Source organism: Pelmatolapia mariae, linkage group LG9, assembly GCF_036321145.2.
Source record: "Pelmatolapia mariae isolate MD_Pm_ZW linkage group LG9, Pm_UMD_F_2, whole genome shotgun sequence".
Taxonomy (NCBI): domain Eukaryota; kingdom Metazoa; phylum Chordata; class Actinopteri; order Cichliformes; family Cichlidae; genus Pelmatolapia; species Pelmatolapia mariae.
The window spans coordinates 6,774,679-6,801,211 of NC_086235.1; the positions used below are offsets into that span (position 1 = coordinate 6,774,679).

A 26,533-nucleotide genomic window follows, 5' to 3' on the forward strand; every position below is an offset into this window, starting at 1 on the left:
TCTACTTACTTGTTGTTTAAATGGAAATTTAAATGGACATTACCCTTGGGCCCCCTCCTCAATTCAGATATGGTCTTTCTGTTTTCATGTAAAAGGCCTCCTTGACTCTGTGCTCAAACCAGCGTTCCTCCCTGTCCAGGATGTGTACATCCTCATCATTGAAAGAGTGTCCACTGGCCTGTAGGTGTAAATACACTGTGGAGTCTTGGCCTGACGAGGTGGCTCTTCTGTGTTGTGCCATCGGCTTAGCCAGAGTTTGTTTGGCTCCCTGATGTATGAAACATTAAAGTCCTCCTGACACTTAACAGCGTACACTTTATTACTCTGTTTGTGTTGGGGGACCAATTTTTGGCACAGCGTGTTTTGAGGTGTGGAAGCCAAAGAGACTCAGTGTTTAGAAAAAAATGTCGCTCTCAGGTTTAAATAGTGCGTTGACTGGAGATGAAAACCCTTCTCCAGTCCCTGCTGGAGACCACACCCACCACTGAAAGAGGTTGGCTAGTTTCCATTCACACTCACATTCATACAAACAAGACAGAGAGAGAGGCACGTGCTGGGCCTGGAGGACAGGCGGGTCCATGGACCAGACCACAGCTGAAGACCATACTTGGGTGCAATTTCTAGTGAAACTGAGGCCACAGCTCAGGACAATAGAAGATTGAAAAATGCTGCCTGGTCTAATGGGTCTCAATCTCTGCAATGTTCAGCTTTCAGAATTTGACTTAAACAGCATAAAAGCATGGATCCATCCCACCTTATATGAGGAAAACATTGATGAACTCTGAGCAAATGAAACCACAACTTTTAATTATTTTGACATCTTAAACACAAAATTACAAGTTTTAATACCTACAGCAAATTTAAGGAAAAATAAAAGATTTTAAAGATCTTTCAACCTTTTCTCAAATATAAAACAGCAGATGGCACTTATATGCATCTTTTATGGGATTTTCCAAAAATGTCTAAATTCTGGCTCTGCATCAACAAGAAAATGAACTTGATACTAAACTGTAAGATCTGTAAAGATCTGGGTCAATTCTTACCACAGATGCTGCCTCCAAATAAAAAAATCTAAATAAAAAGAGATCCATTTTATTATATAAGCTTATGTTTAATGTCAGGAGATGTGCTATTGAACTGGATTAAGGACCAGCCCCCCTACTGTAACTCAGTGTTACAAGGAAAGTTTTCATAAAGTTTTCAGGTCAGATTTTTTAAGATTCAGAGTTCAGAGATTCACTCTGAACTCTGTGGAGCCTGATCTCAAGGGATTTAAGTCTGACCCTGAAACCAGAGGATATTTCTGTCTCTTCAGATTCACTGTGACGGGAGTGATTCCAGCCCTGAGTGATCACACTGATGTTTGCACAGAGCAGATAATGAAGTGAATGTTTTGGCACATTGGTAACAGTGAAACAGTTTATTAGTAACGTGGGATCGTTTGTGTTTGGAGTATGAACTGAGATTCCTGAAGCTCTTGTCACACTGGTCACAGCTGTAGTTTCCTTCCATGTGAGTATGTTCATGACGGCTCCGAGGATCTGATCGTGAGAAGCTTTTGTCACAGTGTCTGCACTTTTATGGCTTCTCTCCTGTGTGGACTTGTTTGTGTGTTTTAAGGTGACTTGCAGAAATGAAAGATGACCCACACTGATCACAGACGTGCTTTTTGACCCCACTGTGAATGAGTTCATGTTGTTTTAATCTACTTGATGTGGTGAAGCTTCTCCCACATTCCTTGCAGTATTTCATGTTTTCTCCAGTGTGTTTACGTTGATGTATTTTCAGAGTTTCTTGCCGACTGAAAGTTTTTCCACAAAGGTCACAACGAAACTCTTTCCCACAGCGATGACAGGGTTGAGAACTGGATCCATCTGTGTCGCTCAGCTTCTAAACAAAGACACAAAGACAGTGTAAGTCAGTCCTTCAACATTTTTATCCTGAACATCGTCTGAAATAAAGAGCATCTCTGCAGACGTCCAATTACATTTTACTTTTTCATTTAACACACTCAGTTTACTGGGCTACAATAACTACAATACTACCACCATAATAGTACAGTAATACTTATATTTGCAGGGTACCAACACAGTGCTAAACTACTAATGTGACACTGGCCATCCATTCACTTCCACTTATCCTTTTCAGGGTCGCAGGGGGCACTGCAGCCTATCCCAGCAGTAATACGGTGAGAGGCGGGGTACACGCTGGACAGGTCGCCAGTCTGTCGCAGGGCTAACACCCAGAGACAAAAAACCATTCACGTTCACATTCACTCCCACATTCACACCTATGGGCAATTTGGATTAATCAATTAACCTATCCCCACAAACTGCATGTCTTTGGACGGTGGGAGGAAGCCGTAGTACCCGGAGGGAACCCACGCAAACACAGGGAGAACATGCAAACTCCACACAGAAAGAACCCAGCCTGATGGTGGAATTGAACTCAGGACTAGGGATGGGTACCGGTATCATGGCACCGGTTCTGACATAAACGGTAGTAGCCAGACCGAAAAGCAGCGCACATTTCGGTGCTTTCTTTCTGTGCTTTTTTTTCCTGAGATGTCATACACTTTGGATTCCAGCCATTCATTTTACCTTTGCAAGCGTAGTAGGCGGGCCCAGGTACGTACGTTCTTTTAGAGCAGAGCTACAGATTAGAAACGCCCAAGGCGAAGCGGTCAAAAGTCTTGCTGTACTTCACAGCAAAATATGCAAACTCATCAGCCTGCAACAAGTGCTTTAAGCTGATACTGTGCATAGGAGGTAACACCTCGAATCTGATGAAACACCTGGCGACGCATAGAGTTTTGTTAAAAGCCAAGAAATGCACCGTATTTGATAGCTTGCTGCGAGACCTCACATCGAGCACATCTACTGTGGGTGTGGTGCCTGTTATCGGTCCCGGAAAAGCAACATCCCCCAAAAACCCGAAGAGTAGAGTCCTGGCCCCTAGCCCTGCCAGCCGTTCTTCTCTGCGTGAGTAGCTTAATGTTGTTCGTGTGTAATTTACATTGAGTAAGCTAATCACGTTATTACATTAATGCATGTAAGGTGAACTAGCAAACACCGTCGTAGTTACATGCGGCTGTCTTCTTGTTTGATGGCAGATACTCCCTTCACCCTGGCCAAAAAGGCTAAAATGACTAAAGAAAAAGTGGGAAACAGTTAAACATGAGAGGTTTTTGGACAAAGTTGGTGTTTTTTCCCCCCATTGATTAAGCACTGCTTCCAGCCAAGAGTGATACCATAAATCCCCTATAGCTGCAGAAAAGGCTAACATTGTTATCTTTTTACAAAAAAAATAAACAAACAGCTAAACATGAGAGGTTTTTGGACAAAGTATGTGTTCTCCATTCTTTAAGCACCGGTTCGAGCACTGTTTAAGCACCAGCACCGTTTCAAAAGTACTGGTTTGGTACTGGTATCGGATAAAACCTAAACGATACCCATTCCTACTCAGGACCTTCTTGCTAACCCTAACCACCTAACAACTGAAAAAACAAAAAAACAAACAAAAAAAAAAGGACAGTGCTAACCACCATGCCACCGTGCTGCACACTGCATGTAACACTGCAATAATAGTAATTTAACACTGCATTAATAACACTGTAACTGTGCAGTTATAACACTCAGCTGACTGAGACACAAGAAAAACACTACTACACCCATGACACTGCAATTATAATATTAAATTAGTATTTTAACACCAATGTCTAAAAGTACTGAAGCTATAAATAAGTAATGATTCAACAGCTACAATACTACAATACCATTACGTAATGATACAACTTTGTTAACCATAAGAGAAGATTACTGAATGGTTTGGTTTTGTACTTATTTTCATTTGTGTTTTATTTTATTCCATGTACACCTGACAGAGGAATGAGCCGCTGTAAACAAAAGGCCATTTATGCAGAAATAATAACAATACCATGATATACCAGGAAACTGCCTGAACATTAAATAACACCCTCATATCAATTTACAGCACTTTTAGTTTTTCATGATCATGTAAACAAAAATCATAACTGAAATGAAAATCTGAATAATCACTCAGAGCTGCTTTTTCATGCAGTAGAATTGCTAACATGCTAACACAGTTTAATGTGCAGAGTTGTTCCAAACAGTCAGGCTAAAATGACAAGATAAAAATATAAATACATACCTCACAGTAACTGCACTTGTAGAGTTTCTTTCTGGCGTGGATCTGTTGGTGTTGTCTCAGGATACGTGGAGCTTTAAAAGTCATCTCACACAGGTCACATTTATAAGGTCGTTCCTCAGTGTGGGTAAACATGTGGGCTTGTAACTGCCTGTTTGTTGTAAAGTATTTGCCACACTGATCACAGTAGTACACATCATGTCTGGAGTGAATGCGCAGGTGTGTATTTCTGCTCTGAATCCGGCTGAAGGTTTTTCCACAAATGTCACAGCTGTACGCCTTAATTCCAGAGTGGGTAACTAGATGACTCTGTAAGTAGCTACTGTGAGTAAAAGCTCTGCCACACTGATCACAGCTGTAGGCTTTAACTCCACTGTGGATAAGTTGGTGTGTTTTTAGGGATCCCTTCCAGGAAAAAGTCTTTCCACACAAGTCACAGCTGAACGGTTTCTCTCCGGTGTGGATGACCTGATGATGTTTTAGTTTATCCTTCATAGTAAAATCCTTCCCACACTCGTCACAGGTGTATGTTTTCTCTCCCTTTCTTCTGTGAGGTTTGTCGGCCTCCTGAGAGCATTGACTTCTCGCTCCATGTTGGTCCTGCAGTGACAGAGATACAAACAGAGGCAGTGAGTGAAATGCAGTCGTGGAACAAACCGAACCTTCAAACTCCCTCCATTACCACTAGTATTAAACCTGAAGGTGGAGTATGGCACCAAACACCTTAAAGGTCTCTTATCCCAACCTGCTGGTAGTAGAAACACATTACATCCAACCTGGTGTTAAAAATAATTCATGACTGTTCAAACACTCTAAAAGCATTTTTCCTTACTCTCCCCCCCCCCCAAACACACACATACATAAAAAAATATTGTGCTTTCTACTCATTACATTTTCAAAACAGTCTTTTTACTTTTGGTTGGAGGAATTTGAGGGGAGTTATTTCATCACTAAGGGCATCAAACATCAAACCAATTTGAGCCTAAAAAAACCACATGAAAGACAATCCTGATCGTGTACTAATCACCAGGGTATGAAACATAAAAAGAGAAGAAAGAGGCAAAACTGTGAGTCATAGTCAGGAGTTAAAGTGAGACGTTGTTCTTCTTTCTTTTTTGCACAGCACCTGAACAAACAGGTAATTTCAAATGCAGCGTTTCTATCAACAAACATCAGCAAACACACAAACTGTCTGTGTACAGTTTGTCTCACAGTGTGTTGCTGGCTAAAGGTCCAGCTGCTGTACATCACAGGGAGAGAAAAGAAAGAGAGCTAACTTCACTCAGAGATGGAGAAAGATAAGACACACAGGACAGGAGAGGAAGAAGAGAGGTTAGATTTAAAGGGAAGGACTGCTCAGTGGGATTTGATCAACTGCAGATTAAAGCTTACATGTAAGTCCTCATGTGTTGAAATCAGATATTGGGTCTGTACATGTGACATTATGTTTTTTCAGATTGTGAAACATGCTGCAAAACAATCTGAGGCAGATTAACGGTGCCTCAGATGCAGCAGAATTGCTAACATGCTAACACAGTTTAATGTGCAGAGTTGTTCCAAACAGTCAGGCTAAAATGATAAGATAAAAATATAAATACATACCTCACTGTAACTGCACTTGTAGAGTCTCTTTCTGGTGTGGATCTGTTGGTGTCGCCTCAGGCAATGTGGAGTTTTAAAAGTCTTCTCACACAGGTCACATTTATGAGGTCTCTCCTCAGTGTGGGTAAACATGTGGTATTGTAAGTGCGCGTTGTTTGTAAACTGTTTGCCACACTGATTACAGAAGTACACATCATGTCCAGTGTGAATGCGTAGGTGTGTATTTCGGTTCCCTATCCGGCTGAAAGTTTTTCCACAAATGTCACAGCTGTATGCCTTAAATCCAGAGTGGGTAGTTAGATGACTCCGTAAGCCGCTACTGTGAGTAAAAGCTCTGCCACACTGATCACAGCTGTACGCCTTAATTCCAGAGTGGGTAGTTAGATGACTCCGTAAGCCGCTACTGTCAGTAAAAGCTCTGCCACATTGATCACAGCTGTACGCTTTAACTCCACTGTGAATGACTTGGTGTGTTTTTAGGGAACCCTTCCAGGAAAAAGACTTTCCACACAAGTCACAGCTGTACGGTCTCTCTCCAGTGTGGATGACCTGATGCTGCTTTAGTTTATACTTCCTAGAAAACTCCTTCCCACACTCGTCACAGGTGTATGTTTTCTCTCTCTTTCTTCTGTGAGGTTTGTCGGCCTCCTGAGAGCGCTGACTTCTCGCTTCATGTTGGTCCTGCAGTGACAGAGATACAAACAGAGGCAGTGAGTGAAATGCAGTCGTGGAACAAACTGAACCTTCAAACTCCCTCCATTAACACTAGTTTTAAACCTGAAGGTGGAGTGTGGCACCAAACACCTTAAAGGTCTCTTATCCCAACCTGCTGGTAGTAGTAACACATTACATGCAAGCTGGTGTTAAAAACAATTCATGACTGTTCAAACACTCTAAAATATTTTTTTCCTCATTTCCTTACTTTTACTCCCTATGTTAAAAAAAATCTGTATTTTTTACATTTACAAAACAGACTTTTTAGTTTTGGTTTGAGGAATTTGAGGGGAGTTATTTCATCACTAAGGGCATCAAACATCAAACCAATTTGAGCCTAAAAAGTAACACATGAAAGACAATCCTGATCGTGTACTAATCACCAGGGTATGAAACATAAAAAGAGATGAAAGAGGCAAAAAACTGAGTCACAAAAAAGTTGAATGAATACTTTTACTGAAGTATTTTTAACACCAGTATGTGTACTTCTGCTTAAGTATAGAGTAAATGTACTTTTGCCTCCTCTGATAATTTCTATAATATTATTTATATCAGTGATGGCCAAATGAAGCTTGTATTGAAAAAGGGTTCATTACTCAAAGCTTTTCAACACAGTCCTCTTTGGTGACATCTGCTGGCCAAAAATATGAAGAACAGTTTGAATTTACAAATAATAATAAAGAGCTTCATAATAATTGCCCACTCTACAGAGCTCAGCTGACAGCTTCTGTTTAATATCATGTGACAGTTCTGTCTGATATCGGGCTGCTGTTGTGGTGATTTGAACGTGTATTTTTTGGGGTCATGAAAAACTGTTATGTCCATTTGATTATTAATAATTTTGATGAATAAACCTTCCTTATTTAAACATGTGCTGTGGTCTTTCTTTGCTTGTGCTTTCTTGATGTTTGTAAACATAATAGTCTAAAAAAAAAACAACCCCAAAATAATATATAATAATATGCAACAGTCATATAACAGGTTGGGAGTATGAGAGTTTTAGACGTGACTGATTATTTGGTGAAACTGTGATATTTTCCTCACCTTCTGTGTTGAGCTCATTGTTTCCTCTGTAGTGACTCAGCTGATTCCAGATGGCTGAAAATGTTCCTCTGCTGCTCCGTCAGACTCTTCTCCTCCTGCTGATCAGCTGGGACACAAAACAGATCTTTGTTAGGCTCCACACTGCACTGAAGAGTCAAAGTGTCTCATATGTTCATCTGACAACACAAAGTACAAATTTCACTCTGATTGGTTGTAGAAATCTTGTGAGACGTGTAGGGATGGGTACCGGTATCCGGTGCCATTATGGTTCTGACATAAACGGTAGTAACCAGACCGAAAAGCAGCGCACATTTCGGTGCTTTTTTTCGGTGCTTTATTTCGGTGTTTTTTTTCCTGAGATCACACTTTGCATTCATACACTTTGGATTCTAGCCAATCATTTTACTTTTGCAAGCGTAGCAGGCAGGCTCAGATACGTACGTTCTTTTAGAGCAGAGCTACAGATTAAAAATGCCCAAGGCGAAGCGGTCAAAAGTCTTGCTGTACTTCACAGCAAAATATGCAAACTCATCAGCCTGCAACAAGTGCTTTAAGCTGGTACTGTGAAACTGTGCATAGGAGGTAACTCCTCGAATCTGATAAAACACCTGGTGACATATAGCATTTTGTTAAAAGCCGAGAAATGCACCGTATTTGATAGCTTGCTGCGAGACCTCACACCGTGCACATCTACTGTGGGTGTGGTGCCTGTTATCGGACCCGGAAAAGCAACATCCCCCAAGAACCCGAAGAGGAGAGTCCTGGCCCCTAGCCCTGCCAGTGTAGCAGAAATGATGACGGATGATGATGGCAGCAGCAGCCGTTCTTCTCTGGGCGAGTAGTTTAATGTTGTTCGTGTGTAATTTACGTTGAGTAGGCTAACCACGTTATTACATTAATGCATGTAAGGTGAACTAGCAAACACCGTCGTAGTTACATGCGGCTGTCTTCTTGTTTGATGGCAGATACTCCCTTCACCCTGGCCAAAAAGGCTAAAATGGCCAAAGAAAAAGTGGGAAACAGCTAAACATGAGAGGTTTTTGGACAAAGTTGGTGTTTTTTCCATTGATTAAGCCAGACCATCCCAAAGTGTGGGGCCCGCCCCCTAGAGGGGGCGCAGAGCCATTGCAGGGGGGACGCGGCATGAAAGAGGGGGGGAAACAAAACGCTTGGACACTGCTAGCGCGGGTGGCCACAGAAACGCAAAGCAGGAGATGAAGCATCGCTGAATGTTTCCAAACCAACTTCATTCTAAGCCAAAGACTAGAAAATATGTTGAAGCAAATCTTCCCTTTGGCTTCACCTGCACAAGTGCTGAGGTAGGTCTCCCCTGCAGAATTGGTTTCCCTGTGTCGGGAGCAGCGCTGGGCTCTCCAAATCACGGACAAACAGTATCCCACAGCTGTTTATGTTTTTGAACCCATTTTGCACAGAGAGACATTTTTTGAAAAATGTATTGATAGCAATGTTGAATATTATTACACATGAAAAAAACAACTACACGTAAAATAATCACACCGTGACGCCTCTGCCTTTCTAAATGGAGGGACAGTAACTGCATGTGTATATGTAAGCGTGTAAAACCTGCAGATAGAGACGAAATACTGTTAATCTGACTATCTGCTATTTTGCAATTCATCTCATGTAAACAATAACGTGGTGCACAGCGTGACGTGAAAAAAGGCACATACCTTTGACGTTGTGTGACGAACTCTGTATTTCTCGTCCATGCGTAAACACAAAAAAGGAGTTTTAAAAAATCTCCGTTTACGTGTGGATGAAACAGCTGCGCTTTCAAAAATCCACGTGTAGGTGTGGACGTAGCGTGAAAGAGTCAGTAGTTTATTTTATTACTACCTGTAATTTATTGCAGATTACTTGTATTTGCTTAATTTTTTACTAAATGTTTGAGGTGTGAAATAAACCGCAATGGAGCAAAATAAGGGTGTGTGTGGTTGGAGGATGTGTGCGCGCGTGCGGGGGGGGCGCAAACATTTTTCTTGTAAACAAAGGGGGGCCCAGCAAAAAAAAGTTTGGGAACCACTGGATTAAGCACTGCTTCCAGCCAAGAGTGATACCGTGTATGCCCTATAGCTGCAGAAAAGGCTGACATTGTTATCTTTTTACAAAAAAGCAGCTGAACATGAGAGGTTTTTGGACAAAGTGTGTGTTCTCCATTCTTTAAGCACCGGTTCGAGCACCGTTTAAGCACCGGCACGGTTTCAAAAGTACCGGTTTGGTACTGGTATCAGATAAAACCTAAACAATACCCATCCCTAGAGACGTGTTGTGCTGCAAAGTGAGGTAACTCTCTCACTCACTTATACTTCAGGAGTAACTTTGTGACTTTGGCTCTAATATTCTAAACAGCCCTTTACTATGACAGGGCCAGAAAGTCATGTTTGAAGGTTTGGGAGAAGGACCATGTTAAAGGTGGATTGGTGTTTATACTAGGGCTGGGCCATATTATAGCGTTCACGGTAATACTGGTATAATGTTTGGCAATGATAAGAAAATGAAATATCGCGATAGAATATGGGTAAAATGCGCATGCGCAGTGGCTTTGTTTTCATACGCAGATGGCCGAAAAAGCACAGAGGCAACAGAGAGTGAGAAGTAAGAATGTGGATTGTTGAGTGAAATGGATGAACCAGAATTGGTTTGTAAAAATTGTGCCACTTCAGTGATGTGGAACTGGTTTGGTGTTTGTCCATCAGATACACAACAAAGAACCTTTTTTTTTGTAGAACATGCAAGCGGGCCATCATTATTGCCGTATTTGTCGGAGCTGGGTGCTTGTAAATCTGGGAGTAATCTGGGTACTATACTCTGTCCTCTTCAGGTCCCAACGTCAAACAAACACTGCAGCATCACTGAGAGTTAAAAACTGTAAATTCTTTCATTTTTAATAAAACGATCAGCATTGCTCCTTTACCAGGTATAACTATGAAGTTTAACATCCAGGCATCCATGAAAACAGAATTTATTACATTTAACGGAGTTAGAAGTTAGCAGGAAGCTAGCGGAAGTTAGCTCGCTAGTTTCGCTAGTTACCCAAACATGATATAGCATGTTCTGACTGAGAGATTTCTGAAAAATATCAAACATACAGCTCTGCTATCACTTCCAACATAAATGAAGACAGGAAACTAAACAGCAGTGACGTTTGTAAGGTTACTGAAGTTGGGCTTGCTGGTATATAATGATGTGCTACGTGATCGCTAGCGAAACAGCTATGTTAGCATAGCATAAACAGTGAAGCTCGAGGATGAACGCTAACACTTTTCCACTTGATAAAAGTTAACATGAAGGTTCCTGACGGTTAGGGACAAATGCAATCGCATGGCAGGATGCTGTAAACGGACCAAACTTCAGTCAGGAGACCCACTGAGATAATCCATCCACAATATGAGGTTAGTCATTAATATACTGCAACAACATGGGAATAGAGCAGCTGTGACAGAATACAGCATTAATGAATCAATGGTACAGAAGTGGAGGAAGCAAGAAGAATGAGTTGAATAAAGTTTGATTTATCTGACTGCTTTGTTTTGCTTAATGTGCCTTATAATCCCGTGCACTTTATGGCTGAAAAACACGTATTTGACTTTTTTATTTGGCACACTGCAGTATAATATTGCAAAGCGCCTCTTTTTAACTTCAGTGAATATTATACATGGTTATGCTCAGGATATGTCAGCCCATTTCTACTGGAAATGCCTTTTGGTTAAACTTTCAGCAAGGAATTTGCATTTGCACTGTTAAATTTTTATATAGCTATAATGCACATAAAAAACAGCTGCTTGTTTAAGTGAAAATAAATGGATGGGGTTTTTTTTGCGCTAGTAAAGTTGTGGAGTTGTATTTTATCTCGCATCAATTATATCGTCAGTTATATCGTTATCGCAAATTTTCAAAAATATATTGTGATAAATGTTTTTGGCCATATCGCCGTGCTCTAGTTTATACACTTTGTTATGATACAGGTAAGGCTGTAAGAGCCTGAGAAGGTGTCCTGAATGTACGGTGGCTCCTAGAGACAAAACACGTACAAACTCCACAGCGCGTGCAAAATCCAAAAGTCAACGGAAGTGCTCCAGGACGCTAGGGCCAGTGTTGAGCTCGATTTGCAAAATAAACGTCAACTTTGTTGCAAACACATGGAGTTGAATACCGGTGGAAAACACCTGCAAGGATAGAGCAACCACACTCATATATATTCTGATAATTTTTTAAAAAAAAGTTCATTTACCTGTTACTAACACACACACACCAAATCTGGTCGTTGGTACTTTCTGGCTTGAGTAGCCACTAGGTAACAAAAGCTCAACACTGCCCCTAGCGTCCTGGAGCACTTCCGTTGGGTTTTAGAGTTTGTACGTGCTTTATTTCTAGGGGCCACCGTATGAATACAATACAATACAATACAATTTTATTTATATAGCACATTTAAAAAACCACAGGTATGCCAAAGTGCTTCACAGAACGAGTTAAGAGCAATAATAAATACAAATACAAAACACCAAATACAAAATACAAATAAAATATACTAACAGGCGGGTGACATAACTAACCAATAATACACCAGGCATAGTAGGCACAACCCAAAAGGCTGAAGGTTAAACCATTCTAAACATTAATAAAGCGAAAAAGGTAACTTACAGTACACTAAAAATGCGGGCTCTAGGAGGCGAGGAAAGCAAGGCTAAACAAATACGTTTTCAATCGGGATTTTGACAAAAGAAAATTGTATATATGTGATCAGCTACATGAAATGTATTCTTTTATTTTTCCTAAGCACATGCCTACGTGACTTTTTACCTAATAACTTTTGACATGAACTCTTCTGTGATAAACAACTTACAGCTTCCTCTTTCTCTTCTAGAACATACAGATTTAGAAAAGGGGAACCTCAGCTCTGAGTTCTGAGAATAACTCTGTTATCTTTTACACACACACACACACACATACACACACAGACACAGACAATCTTGTATAAATAAAGGTCGTAGACAGTCGTGGGGTGCAGGTCTTGCGTTCCATGGCTGCCCTGCAGAAGTGAAAAACTGCTGCAGTGTTTGTGTTTTCTAACCCAGGTGTCAAAGCTGAAGAACGGCAGGGTGATTTAAAGAAATCCCCTGTCAGATTTAAAAGATTGAATTGAATCAGACGCCCGAATAACTAGAGGGAGGTTATTCCAGAGGTAGGGTGCGACAGCGGCGAATGCGCGGTCACCTCTGGTCTTGAGCCGAGATCTAGGTCGCACCAGGAGCATTTGGCCTGCTGATCTAAGCACTCTCCCAGGGGTATAAAAGCTGAGGAGATCCATAAGATAGCTGGGCGCGGTGTTATTTATTATTTTAAAAGTGAGCAATAAGATTTTAAAATCAATACGAAATATAATAGGGAGCCAGTGCAGGTCGGAAAGAACTGGAGTAATAGACTCAAACCTACCAGTTCCAGTTAAGAGACGCACAGCCGCATTTTGAACAAGCTGCAGTTTGTGAACAAGGGCAGAATGGAGACCAGTATAAAGGGAATTACAGTAATCTAATCTTGATGTAACAAAAGCATGGATAAGTTTCTCCAGGTCCTTACGTGGTATGTAGGGCTTGGCCTTAGAGATTAGACGTAATTGATAGAAACTCGATTTAACTACAGAGGACACATGTTTGTCCAACTTGAAGGAACTGTCCAAGACAACACCCAGGTTCCTCACAGTGTCAGAAAGGAAGTCAGCAAAGGGCCCAAAAATACCAATTAGTTCAGCCCGAGAGAAGGGAGTATCAAAGATTACAATTTCAGTCTTCTTATCATTTAGAATGAGGGAATTGCTCAGTAGCCAGATTTTAACTTCATTTATACAATCGGAGAAGTGTTGCAACGACGACGTGACATCCTCAGCTAGTTCAAAATAGATTTGAATGTCATCCGCATAAAAGTGAAAAGAAATATTGTATTTATCAAAGATTCGGCCCAAGGGTAACAAGTATAAAGAGAACAGCATGGGACCCAGCACAGACCCCTGGGGGACACCAGAGGTAACAGGGGCAATGGAGGAGGCGTAGGTACCCATGGTGACAGAAAAGGACCTTTCTGAGAGATAGGATTTAAACCAGCTAAGGGCACTGCCCGTGATGCCCACCAGATGCTCAAGCCTCATTAAAAGGTCCACCAAATCAAAAGCAGAGGACAAATCAAGCAAAATTAACACCACAGGGCGCCCTGAGTCAGCAATTGAGAGAAGACCATTAAAGACTCTCAGTAATGCAGTTTTCGTGCTATGGTGTGGCTTAAACCCCGACTGAAATTTTTCCCCAATATTATTTGCATCCAAATAAGTTTGAAGTTGGGAATGAACAATCTTCTCAAGGATTTTAGACAGAAATGGGAGTTTGGAAATTGGTCTAAAGTTAGCGAGGTCATTCTGATCAAGGGAGCTCTTTTTTAGTATAGGTTGCACTACAGTGTGTTTAAAAGCAGCCGGAACACAACTCGATAACAGTGACAGGTTAATTAATGATAGAATACAGGGCCCGATAATGTTAAACCCATCTTTAATAATGCGAGATGGAAGGATGTCATGAGCAGCGTTTGAGTTTTTTAGGTGATCAATTATACCCTTAAGAGTAGGGAGCGTAACTGGATCAAACTGATTGAGGTTAGTAGAGCATCGTAATGCTGGGGCCTGACTCATCACAGGGGGGTGTGAGACTCTTAGAGATAAGATTCTGCCTGTAAAATGAGTTAGAAAATTTTCACAAAGGGCTAAGGAAGCCAATCTAGGCGTTTCAGGACAAGGATTGATCAATGAGTTAAAAGTCTTAAATAAAATACGTGGGTTGTGACTATTATCCGCAATGACACTCGACAGAAAAGCCGCTTTAGCCAACTTAGCAGATTTCTGAAATTCCAGGCGGGTCCTGCGAAGGATATCAAAAGACACCTGGAGCCTATCTTTTTTCCACCGTCTCTCAGCTTGGCGGCAAACGCGTCGTAAAGCGCGTAAAGAGTCATTTAGCCACGGCTGAGAACAGCTTCTAGGCCGTTTTACTTTCATAGGGGCCACAACGTCCAGTAAAGAGGAGCAGGTAGAGAGAAAGGAGTTAGCAAAATCATCAACTGAAGAGGGTGTAGAACGATCAAAGTCAGGGAGAACAGATTTAGAGAAAGCAGCCGAAAATTCAGCCACAGTCCCAGGATTGATTATGCGCACAAGACGTCGAGGACCCTCAAAGTTCTGGTCCAATTTGCATAACTCAGCATCAAAGATGACTGGGAAATGATCGGATATTCCAATGTTGCTGATGTCCCTGATACAAATGTCCAGTCCATAAGAAAAAATCAAATCACGGGTATGTCCTTTAACCTCTTAAGCCCCAAGGGGGTTTCTGAGCTTCCTGCTCGAAAATGCAATGCCTAAATTAAATTGATTATTTCTCTGCAATTACAAACTCTGTCCTTACAATCTTGGTATCAAAATGAAGCTAACACTTGGGACATTTAATCAGAGGTGTAAATATTAAAGCAGATATTACTCTGTCAAAGTTACTGAGACTGGAACACAGAAAAAGTAAGTAGATTTTATTCTCGCCTAATTTTTTTTTGTAATTTTTAGCATATAACCCTTTTAAAAATATGCCTCAGATCATATTTGGTTCCAGAAATCCAGTAACCAACATATAAGCATAATCTGTGCAAAGATTTGTGTTTCTAAAGTAAAACAGTGAAAAACTACAGCCCTGTCAATACATGAATATCCAGACGTTGTACAAAAATGTCCAATTTTGGCACACAATTGGACACCATGCCAGTTAATTGTTTTAGGTATTAAAGAGCAGAAATTAATAAATTTTATTAACAGGCCTAAAAATGCTTTTTTTAAAAATATATTTTTGAAGAATTAACCACACATTTACATGGTAATGGCCCTTTTCTGCCGTGCGCATAGAGCGCTTCATTGGCCTCTGGCCCTTTAAACTCTGAGGGGCTGTAACTTTGGTTTCTTTTGGTCAATTTGCATGATTGACACCTCTTTTTAATCGTTTTAGCCAATAGATTCAAAGTAACGATGCCACGTTCACGTCACTTCAACCAATCAGACGTTGTAATGCCAAAACCCACGTGTGTCCAAATTTACTGCATGTGACGTCTGTCCAGTCACGTGTCTGTAGGTGGGTCTAAAATGGAGGTTGTTGACGGAAGATGGCTCTGATGCACCTAGGTAGGCATGGTAAATAACAGCAATCACGTGGTTACCGGCTACCGGCGAAAATAACGGAGGAAATCGGGACGGTAAGCCAATTTCTGTGTTAGCGCATTTGCGCCGCTGTGTGTTTTTGTGGTCTTCTTTTGCGGCTAATTCAGTGAATTCTGGTCTGATCGTGGTGAAACTTGGTGTGTGGAGTCAGTGATAGCTCTGGGAGCTAACCAGCCTATTTTTAACCGCTTACATGAAGTCTGAAGAATTTCTGGTTCGGTTTTGTGTGTTTAGCGGACTTCTGCGCATTTACGTAACTGCTCGTTTAATCGCGGCTTGTTTTCGGTGTGTTTGGTGGTTGTAGAAATGCTTTATATGACATTTTAGCTGAGATTCTGGGGTTTCTGTGGATACCACACATGTCTGGATTTATATTTCTCAACCGGCGTTATAACCGATTAAACGTGATCTCCTCCTTTTTGCCCCCAATGCCGGGGGCGTGGGGCTTAAGAGGTTAAGGTGGGTAGGTGCATTAACCCACTGGATAAGCTTAAAAGAGTCAACTAAGGCTAGAAAATCCTTGGCAAACACATCATCTTTACAACAAATGTGAATGTTAAAATCGCCAGTGATAAGAACACAATCATAATTTAGGTAAAGAGATGCTAAAAAGTCACCAAAGTCGTTAATGAAAGTCTTATTATATTTCGGGGGATGGTAAAATCACAACACAGAGAGTCAAGGGGGGACCAGCAAGTTCCAGCAGCTGAGCTTCAAAGCTAGGGAACACAGGGGAAGGCAGGTGACGTACTCGGAATTTATTCCTAAAAACCACTGCCAGTCCTCCACCCCTGCCCGAAGGTCTCGGTGAGCTAAAAAAGGCACAATTCAGAGGAAGCTCTGAGAAAGGGAAAGACTCACCGGGACGAATCCAAGTTTCCGTCATGAATAGTAAATCCAGTCCTGTAGCAGTAAAAAAAAATCGCTCACAATAAAAGTCTTATTCGTCAGCGACCTAACATTTAATAGCGCCATCCGAGTCGAAGACGCCGAGTCGCAGTTGGAAGCACGTCTCGGGCGGCATAGGTTGCCATAGCACACGCCGCCTTTAGGAGGCTTAATCCAACACCGAGCCGGTGAGTAAACCACTGGGGCGGCAGGGCGGGCCTGCAACTCAGCATGGCGAATCTCTCGATGCCTAAACAATCTAAAGGTAAAGTGCTCCCAGAAAGTCGGGGGAAGGAGGAGAGCATCCACATCGACGTCGAAGCCAGCCACATACCGTGCCTTTAGGTAAGCCTTAATGCGGACATGGACACCACTCCGTTTACCCCTTTTCCTGTAGCGTCTCTTGTGCGAAGGAAGCGGAGATCGGCGGTACGTTCCTGAGAGGTGATCCGTCCGCGGCCGAGTGGTATCTCCTAAATTCCACCACGGGTCCGATCCATGGAAGTATGGCCCGTAAGTATAGGGTGGCCGGAGACTTAGAAGAGTAAGCCGGTCATAAGTTAGCAATGCAGAGCCACCTGAATAGCATATTAGCAAAAAGGTAAGAAGCAGCAGAGAGCAGTGGAGACGGCCTGCCGAACACACTGGCGCCATCTTCCAACTACAACACAAGACACTGAGCTGTCATGAACCTCTAAAACCAGTTTTCAGCTAACGACTCTTCTTCAGTCTGGAAAACAGCAACTACAAGTTTAAAGACTCCATCAACAATTCACACCCAGCCAACAGCCTGAACAGCTCCTCCTGTGGTTTCCACAAACAGGGACAGACCTTTTACTCCCCCTCCCCACACTTTCCACACCTTTAGCCCCCCACTCCCACCACCTCCACCATTCCTAAAAGTTGGACTCTGTGCAGCCATTTCCCAACTCTCTGTGAACGGTACTGTCCTAATTCTTTGATGTTGGGCTGAGAACAAAAACCCATTACTCAGATCTTGTCCAGTCAACAACAATTATTTATTAAGCACATATGTGCTTAGGAGAGACGGCATCCATCCCACTTTGGATGGAGCAGCTCTCATTTCTAGAAATATGGACCAATTTATTAAACCCCCCAAAATCTGACTATCCAGAGTTGGGACCAGGAAGCAGAGTTGCAGTCTTACACGCCTCTCTGCAGCTTCTCTCCTCCTGCTACCCCCCCAAAAACCCATCTCCATTGAGACTGTGTCAGCTCCCAAACAGACAAAAAACAAACCAAAAACCAGCAATAAAAAACTTAAACATAAAAAATCAAAAAGAAAGAACAATACAGAATCCACATCTGAACCAAAGAGTAAAACAGTGAAATGTGGATTATTAAATATTAGGTCTCTCTCCTCCAAGTCTCTGTTAGTACATGACTTAATAATCGACCAACAAATCGATTTACTCTGCCTTACAGAAACCTGGTTGCAGCAGGATGATTATGTTAGTTTAAATGAATCAACACCCCCGAGTCATTCTAACTACCAGAAACCTCGAAGCACAGGCCGAGGGGGCGGTGTGGCAGCAATTTTTCACACCAGTCTATTAATTAACGAAAGACCAAGACAGACTTTTAATTCATTTGAAAGCCTGATGCTTAGCCTTGTCCACCCCAGCTGTAAAACTCAGAAACCAGTCTTATTTGTTATCATCTACCGTCCACCTGGGCCTTACACAGAGTTTCTCTCTGATTTCTCAGACTTTTTATCTGATTTAGTGCTCAGCTCAGATAAAATAATTATTGTGGGTGATTTTAACATCCATGTAGATGCTAAAAATGACAGCCTCAACATTGCATTTAATCTGTTATTAGACTCAATTGGCTTCTCTCAAAATGTAAAAGAACCCACCCACCACTTTAATCACACTCTAGATCTTGTTTTAACATATGGCTTAGAAACTGAACATTTAACAGTGTTTCCTGAAAACCCTCTGCTGTCTGATCATTTCCTGATAACATTTACATTTACAATAATTGATTACACAGCAGTGGAGAGTAGACTTTATCAAAGTAGATGTCTTTCTGAAAGTGCTGTAACTAAGTTTAAGAATATAATCCACCCACTGTTATCATCTTCAATGCCCTGTACCAACATAGAGCAGGGCAGCTACCTGAACGCTACTCCAACAGAGGTCGATTATCTTGTTAATAATTTTACCTCCTCACTACGTACGACTCTGGATACTGTAGCTCCAGTGAAAACTAAAGTCTCAAATCAGAAGTACCTGACTCCGTGGTATAATTCTCAAACACGTAGCCTAAAGCAGATAACTCGTAAGCTGGAGAGGAAATGGCGTGTCACAAATTTAGAGGATCATCATTTAGCCTGGAGAAATAGTTTGTTGCTTTATAAGAAAGCCCTCCGCAAAGCCAGAACATCTTACTATTCGTCACTGATTGAAGAAAATAAGAACAACCCCAGGTTTCTCTTCAGCACTGTAGCCAGGCTGACAAAAAGTCAGAGCTCTACTGAGCCAACAATCCCTTTAACGTTAACTAGTAATGACTTCATGAACTTCTTCAGAAATAAAATTTTTATCATTAGAGAAAAAATTACCAATAATCATCCCACAGATGTAATATCGTCTACAGCTACTTTTAGTACCATTGATGTTAAGTTAGACTCTTTTTCTCCAATTGATCTTTCTGAGTTAACTTCAATAATTACTTCCTCTAAACCATCAACGTGTCTTTTAGACCCCATTCCTACAAAACTGCTCAAAGAAGTCCTGCCATTAATTAATTCTTCAATCTTAAATATGATCAATCTATCTCTAATAATCGGCTATGTACCACAGGCCTTCAAGGTGGCTGTAGTTAAACCTTTACTCAAAAAGCCATCTCTAGACCCAGCTGTCTTAGCTAATTATAGGCCAATATCCAACCTTCCTTTCATATCAAAAATCCTTGAAAGAGTAGTTGTCAAACAGCTAACAGATCATCTGCAGAGGAATGGCTTATTTGAAGAGTTTCAGTCAGGTTTCAGAGCTCATCACAGCACAGAAACAGCTTTAGTGAAGGTTACAAATGATCTTCTTATGGCCTCTGACAGTGGACTCATCTATGTGCTTGTCCTGCTAGACCTCAGTGCAGCGTTCGATACTGTCGACCATAATATCTTATTAGAGCGATTAGAACATGCTGTAGGTATTACAGGTACTGCACTGCAGTGGTTTGTATCATATCTATCTAATAGACTCCAATTTGTTCAAGTAAATGGAGAGTCCTCTTCACCCACTAAGGTCAATTATGGAGTTCCACAGGGTTCAGTGCTAGGACCAATTCTATTTACATTATACATGCTTCCCTTAGGCAGCATCATTAGAAGACATAGCATACATTTTCACTGCTATGCAGATGATACGCAGCTCTATCTATCCATGAAGCCAGGTAACACACACCAATTAGTTAAACTGCAGGAATGTCTTAAAGACATAAAGACCTGGATGGCCGCTAACTTCCTGCTTCTTAATTCAGATAAAACTGAGGTTATTGTACTCGGCCCTGAAAATCTTAGAAATATGGTATCTAAGCAGATCCTTACTATGGATGGCATTACCTTGGCCTCCAGTAATGCTGTGAGGAACCTTGGAGTCATTTTTGACCAGGACGTGTCCTTCAAGGCACATATTAAACAAATATGTAAGACCGCTTTCTTCCATTTGCGCAACATCTCTAAAATTAGAAATATCCTGTCTCAGAGTGATGCTGAAAAACTAGTTCATGCCTTCATTACTTCCAGGCTGGACTACTGTAATTCGTTATTATCAGGATGTCCTAAAAACTCGCTGAAAAGTCTTCAGTTAATCCAAAATGCTGCAGCAAGAGTACTGACAGGGACTAGAAAGAGAGAGCATATTTCTCCTGTTTTGGCTTCCCTTCATTGGCTTCCTGTTAAATCCAGAATTGAATTCAAAATCCTGCTCCTCACTTACAAGGTCTTAAATAATCAGGCCCCATCTTATCTTAATGACCTTGTAGTACCATATCACCCTATTAGAGCACTTCGCTCTCGCTCTGCAGGCTTACTTGCTGTTCCTAGAGTATTTAAAAGTAGAATGGGAGGGAGAGCCTTCAGTTTTCAGGCCCCTCTTCTGTGGAACCAGCTTCCAGTTTGGATTCGGGAGACAGACACTATCTCTACTTTTAAGATTAGGCTTAAAACTTTCCTTTTTGCTAAAGCATATAGTTAGGGCTGGACCAGGTGACCCTGAATCCTCCCTTAGTTATGCTGCAATAGACGTAGGCTGCCGGGGATTCCCATGATGCATTGAGTTTTTCCTTTCCAGTCACCTTCTCACTCACTATGTGTTAATAGACCTCTCTGCATCGAATCATATCTGTTATTAATCTCTGTCTCTCGTCCACAGCATGTCTTTCATCCTGTTTTCCTTCTTTCACCCCAACCGGTCGCAGCAGATGGCCGCCCCTCCCTGAGCCTGGTTCTGCCGGAGGTTTCTTCCTGTTAAAAGGGAGTTTTTCCTTCCCACTGTCGCCAAAGTGCTTGCTCATAGGGGGTCATATGATATGATTGTTGGGTTTTTCTCTGTATTTATTATTGTGCGATCTACTGTACAATATAAAGCGCCTTGAGGCGACTTTTGTTGTGATTTGGCGCTGTATAAATAAATTGAATTGAATTGAATATGTGGGAGATGTACACGACACCACCCTCAGCGTAGTCCAGTAGATCTCAAAGAGGAAGCGCTTCAATACACAGTTTTATATGTCAGGGTTCACGCCCCTTCATGCGTAAGCAGATAACATAACATGCGCCAGTGACGGTGAGTGACAGTTGTCTGCAACTCCTTTTATAGCAAGCTTTCCCAGATGAATGTGCCTGATCCCATCTGCCAGTGGATCACTGACTTTCTGACGGACAGGAAGTAGCATGTGAGGCTGGGAAAGAATGTCTCGGACTCCCGGACCATCAGCACCGGCTCCCCTCAGGGCTGTGTTCTTTCTCCTCTGCTCTTCTCCCTGTACACTAACTGCTGCACCTCCACCCACCAGTCTGTCAAGCTAATCAAGTTTGCAGATGACACCACCGTTATTGGACTCATCTCGGACGGGGATGAGTCTGCCTACAGGAGGGAGGTTGAACGTCTGGTGTCCTGGTGCAGCCACAACAACTTGGTGCTGAACTCCCAAAAGACAGTGGAGATTATTGTGGACTTCAGGAAGCACACAGCCCCACTCCCCCCCATCATCCTGACTGACACCCCCATCACCTTTGTGGACTCATTCCGCTTCCTGGGTACCACCATCACCCAGGACCTGAAGTGGGAGCCCACCATCACCTCCGTCATAAAGAAAGCCCAGCAGAGGATGTACTTCCTGAGGCAGCTGAAGAAATTCAACCTGCCAACACGGACGATGATGCAATTCTACACTGCAATCATCGAGTCCATCCTCACCTCCTCCATCACCGTGTGGTACGCTGGAGCCACTATCAGGGACAAACAGAGACTACAGCGTGTTGTGCGCTCTGCTGAGAAGGTGATTGGCTGCGGTCTCCCATCTCCGCAGGACCTGTACACCTCCAGGACACTGGGGCGTGCAGCTCAGATCACAGCTGACCCTTCTCACCCTGGACACAGACTGTTTGACCTGCTCCCCTCAGGCAGGAGGCTGCGGTCCATTCGCACCAGAACCTCTCGCCATAAGAACAGTTTCTTCCCCTCTGCTGTTGGACTCATGAACAATAACCACATGACTGTTCCCACCACTAACACGTGACCCTACACTGTGTTTACTGCATCATTCCATGTTTGGCACTGATCACCACCTGCACTCATGTATATATCTATCTACTTAGCACTTTTAATTTTTATGTTTATTTAAGCGTTATATGACAGTATGTTTGCACTAAGTACCGCAGCAATTTCCTAATGTTGTAAACCTGCTCAACATTTGGCAATAAAACCCTTTCTGATTCTGATTCTGATAGTATTGATGTTTGTTCCTCACTAACGGTTTCAACACTCTCTCACCCCCATCTGTTTCCTGTTTCTCGTTGTGAGGCCCCATGATCGTATATGACACATCCTGAGTCCATCCTGTTCTAATCTGCGCAGGCACGTATGCAGTTACAAGCAAAACACTACTTTAAATGTCTTCCAGTTTAAACCTTCTATCACCTCTTGATTAATATGGCACTTATTGAAATATTGCAACATTTATATTTCCCACAGTACTGATTAATGAGCTTTGATCAGTGGTTTCAGTGCTTTCCTTCCTCGCTTTGACTGCAGCAGCTGTGTTTGACACAGGAAGACATTATTACATTCTTCACGACTATACTTTATTCTTTTTGGGCAACTGCAGCTTTAAACCTTCACATGATTCAAGTCAACCCAACAAATCAATCTGAACGATCACATGTGAGAAAAACTTCTGTAGATAAAATAAAATAAAACCCAACATTCAATCCACAACATGATTAAAAACAGGATTCTCCCAAATCACCAAGAGCTGCACATTAACCAGCACAATATATTTTTATTCTCTGTGCTTTCAAATATGAACACTGTTTACTTTCATCTCTGTTTCATTAGTTTTTGTTAACATCTTCCTGTGCATCACTTTACAGCAGCCAGACTCATTAAAATGAGACTTTGTAGGAGTTCACTTCCTCTCATGTGTTCATCCACAGCAGCTGGACAATAAAGTTTATTGTGACCCTGATACTGCAGCAGATTGCTCTCATCCATTTCCTGTTATCACTTCAAATAGAAATGAGGCTGTAGAGGTTTGGTGCAGGCAGAAAAACAGCTGCAGGGACAATGAAAAGACTTTTCTGCTCCAACTTTCTGCCAGCAAACGCTCAACTTCTCCCAGCATGCTGAGCTAATGATTAGTTGGTGTTTTTCTCCAAACACTCTCTCACTCTTCTCTCAACGTGTTGACAATAAACTGTGAACAGACACCGAGGAGAGCAGCAGAAGACCTCATTCAGGAGCTAAAGTCAACATGAACTGAACTCACAGTAAAGTTAGCTCGGTGCTTACCTTTAGATGAGCCCACAAACCGAGAGAAACTCCGTGATGAAGCTGGAACTCTTTCCAAACACAGGAAACAGATCAGGGAGCAGAGACCCACGTGGTTCACGCTGATCTCAGCTACGATCCAGGAGACAAGGGTGGGCAGATCGATGCAGATATCGATCCAAACGTTGGTGTAGATTGTTTTATCATCCAAATTCACTATTGTACTCGCTTTGGATGAAAAAAAAAGCTCCGTCTCTCATCCCGGAAGGCGCTTCTTCTTGTTTACATCGTTTATTGGCGGTTGTGAAACACCAAAATAGTGCATTACCGCCACCAACTGGTGTGGAGTGGAACGTCGACCAGCAACAATTTACTCTCTTTTAAAACCTGGAATAAGGACTGATAACTTTCACTTCTTGAGTCTTTTTGCAGTAAATTAATAAGATCAAGTTTTATTTTATGTTACTGAGGTTTTGGATCAGTGTAATATAACATGTTCTAGTTTCCTCTCCTCCACAGGAATCACATTTCCCTGTATTATATTTCCCTGTCATGAATAGTGTAGATTTCAAACCAGTATGTCCAAATCTTATTCTAGATATGACCACCTCCTCTCTCTTCCTCTCCTTTCTGTGCTTCTCATTTCTCCTACCCTCCTTTAAATCATATGCAACCATCGTTACCTCCTTTCTTCCTCCTACTGTTTTTGTCATGTTTCCTTTATTTCTTGCCTTTTTATACTCGTTATCTCTGTCTGACAGAAGTTAATAGCCAGGTCATCTACCCCATCCATGTTTTGTGGCTTTCTTCACAGCCCTGTCATTTCATTTGCTCTGACTCCATAGTGAGCTGGAATGCATAAAAAGGCAACTATAAGTCCCATCATGTGTATTTTGTAAAGTGTTTGCTGAACCTCTGTTAGTACATCTGCTCTACTTTCTGAGTGGCTACACTGTAAACTGGCCAATGAAGAGCTTCAGTCTGAACAAATGCCTGATTGTAATGGTCACATGTCTTCTACCCACTGAACAACTAACAGTACTGGAAGCATTTCTCCAGTGTATACTGACGGTCCATCATTGATCCTTTTCAGGGACCACAAATGCTACCCCAGTTTGACTGGCTGTATTCTTTCATGCATCTGTATATATTTGTACATAATTATAATACTGACCAATGTAAGTCTGTACTGTATGTAAGTTTAAATTAAATTCCCTATCCCCGTTCTTCTTTTCGTGTAATGTGAAATCTACTGTGGCATCAGTAGAATTGACTCCAGCACATCCCAGGAACAACATCGGAGATCTCTGCCCTATGAACAGCTAAGATGCGCAGCCAAGCCCCCAGGCCTCTGGTAGAGGATCCAAGCTTGAAGGATAGACCACCCGCACGGGCAAGAGGGGAATTTATTATCTTTCTGTCTGGTTGGGGTTTTTTTTGAACATCTATTTTTTATTATTTGGCAAAGGTGAATTCTGATCCACACTGGTTGGTGGCGGCAATGCCCCAGCTCCTTATTTGCCCACCGCCAAAAAAGTGAGCATGCTCCAGGAGAGGAGGGCTGTGTCCAAATTCAGGGGAATGATGCTCAAAATGCCGTATTTGTAAGCAATTATGTCACAGCGATGCGACAAAGGCTGCCCAAATTCAAATAGTCCTCCGAATGTGGTGAGAAGTGTGTCCTACTTTTGCCCAGATTTTAAGGATGTGTCGGGTGTATTCTGTGTGGCTCAGTATATTCCAGGATTCTCCGCGGGTAATTTTTCTCATAACAATTGTAGACAAAGCGGGAGTTCATGCTGGAGAGGAATAACCTTTTAAATGAAGTATATGAAAATCTGGTCGTACAAAAGTTAAATTTTTGTAGTGGTTGTGTTGTCAGGCTTTGGGCATTTGCATATGGTTATTTTTTAATTAATATAATCTTTGTTAAAAAAAAAAGTGCCCGTAAACTAGCTTGTATGGTGGGTCCCGTGGTTTTTCATGTATTGGCGCTTACATACAGCTTTTTTTGATTTTTTCAAATTAACTTTTTTATGATATGTTGTAGGGACCACCTCACCTCTTCACTGGGGTGAAGAATCCGGCCACTGTTGCATGGAGGTACAAAAATAAATCAATTTACACATTATATTTATATGCGTATGTTTTTTTTTTTTTTTTTTTTTAACCCTCATGCTGTACAGAACCTGTGATGTCCAGATTGTAGATGGATTTAGGGATTTACAGAGTTGCCATGGTTTTCTCTCCTCTCTTATTTTTGTGTGTGATCTGGACAATTCTGGAGAAGATGGCCCTTAGGGGAAAGTCACCTCCTTGGAGAAAACAATATTTACAGTTGTTCACACAGGATTAACCTGTTCCTGGACTGTTTCTTTAACAACTGTAATAGATCACAGGAAGTGTCTGGATGTGTTGTTGAATCTGACGAAGCAAGACCAGACGTGGATGGGACTGAGAGTTGGGATTTGTCTTTTCTGGTCGGCGAGTGGAAAATCACACAGGGTGGTCTGCAAAGAGAGCTTTAGGATGCTTCCTCCCACTGTCCACTGCATCATCCATCCACAGGGTTTGCAGGACTGGCTCAATCAACAGCTGCCACACCACTAAGATGTTGTCAGAAATATACAAGCAGGAGTCAGAGAGACTTTATTTATCCCCAAGGGCCAATTAAGATAGATGATACCTTGCCGACCATAACAATACACAAACATCACATTGGAGAGACAGGTCAGGTTAGGCACTAGCCAGTCGGCCGCACGAGCAGCAACCCGAACCGAAACAATGGAAAATGCACAACATGAGGAAAAACGAGGAGGAAAAAAAGAACTCCCTCCAG

At 41.9% G+C, this 26,533-nt stretch overlaps 1 protein-coding gene across 2 annotated transcripts; it reads right to left on the minus strand.

The window, feature by feature from the left end:
- Positions 1 to 882: 882 nt before the first annotated feature.
- Positions 883 to 23,966, minus strand: LOC134634957 (zinc finger protein 658B-like). Of its 2 annotated transcripts, none has more exons than XM_063484460.1 (5): positions 23,716 to 23,966; positions 7,528 to 7,633; positions 5,770 to 6,450; positions 4,171 to 4,767; positions 883 to 1,887 (listed from the first exon to the last, which is right to left on the minus strand). In XM_063484460.1, exons 2-5 carry the CDS (start codon positions 7,543 to 7,545, stop codon positions 1,579 to 1,581), a joined length of 1,605 nt encoding a protein of 534 aa, XP_063340530.1. In that variant the 5' UTR covers positions 7,546 to 7,633; positions 23,716 to 23,966; the 3' UTR covers positions 883 to 1,578. The 2 variants fall into 2 exon arrangements, with proteins under 2 accessions (XP_063340530.1, XP_063340529.1); XM_063484459.1 differs by having other exon boundaries at positions 883 to 1,890.
- Between the last annotated feature and the right edge of the window lie 2,567 nt (positions 23,967 to 26,533).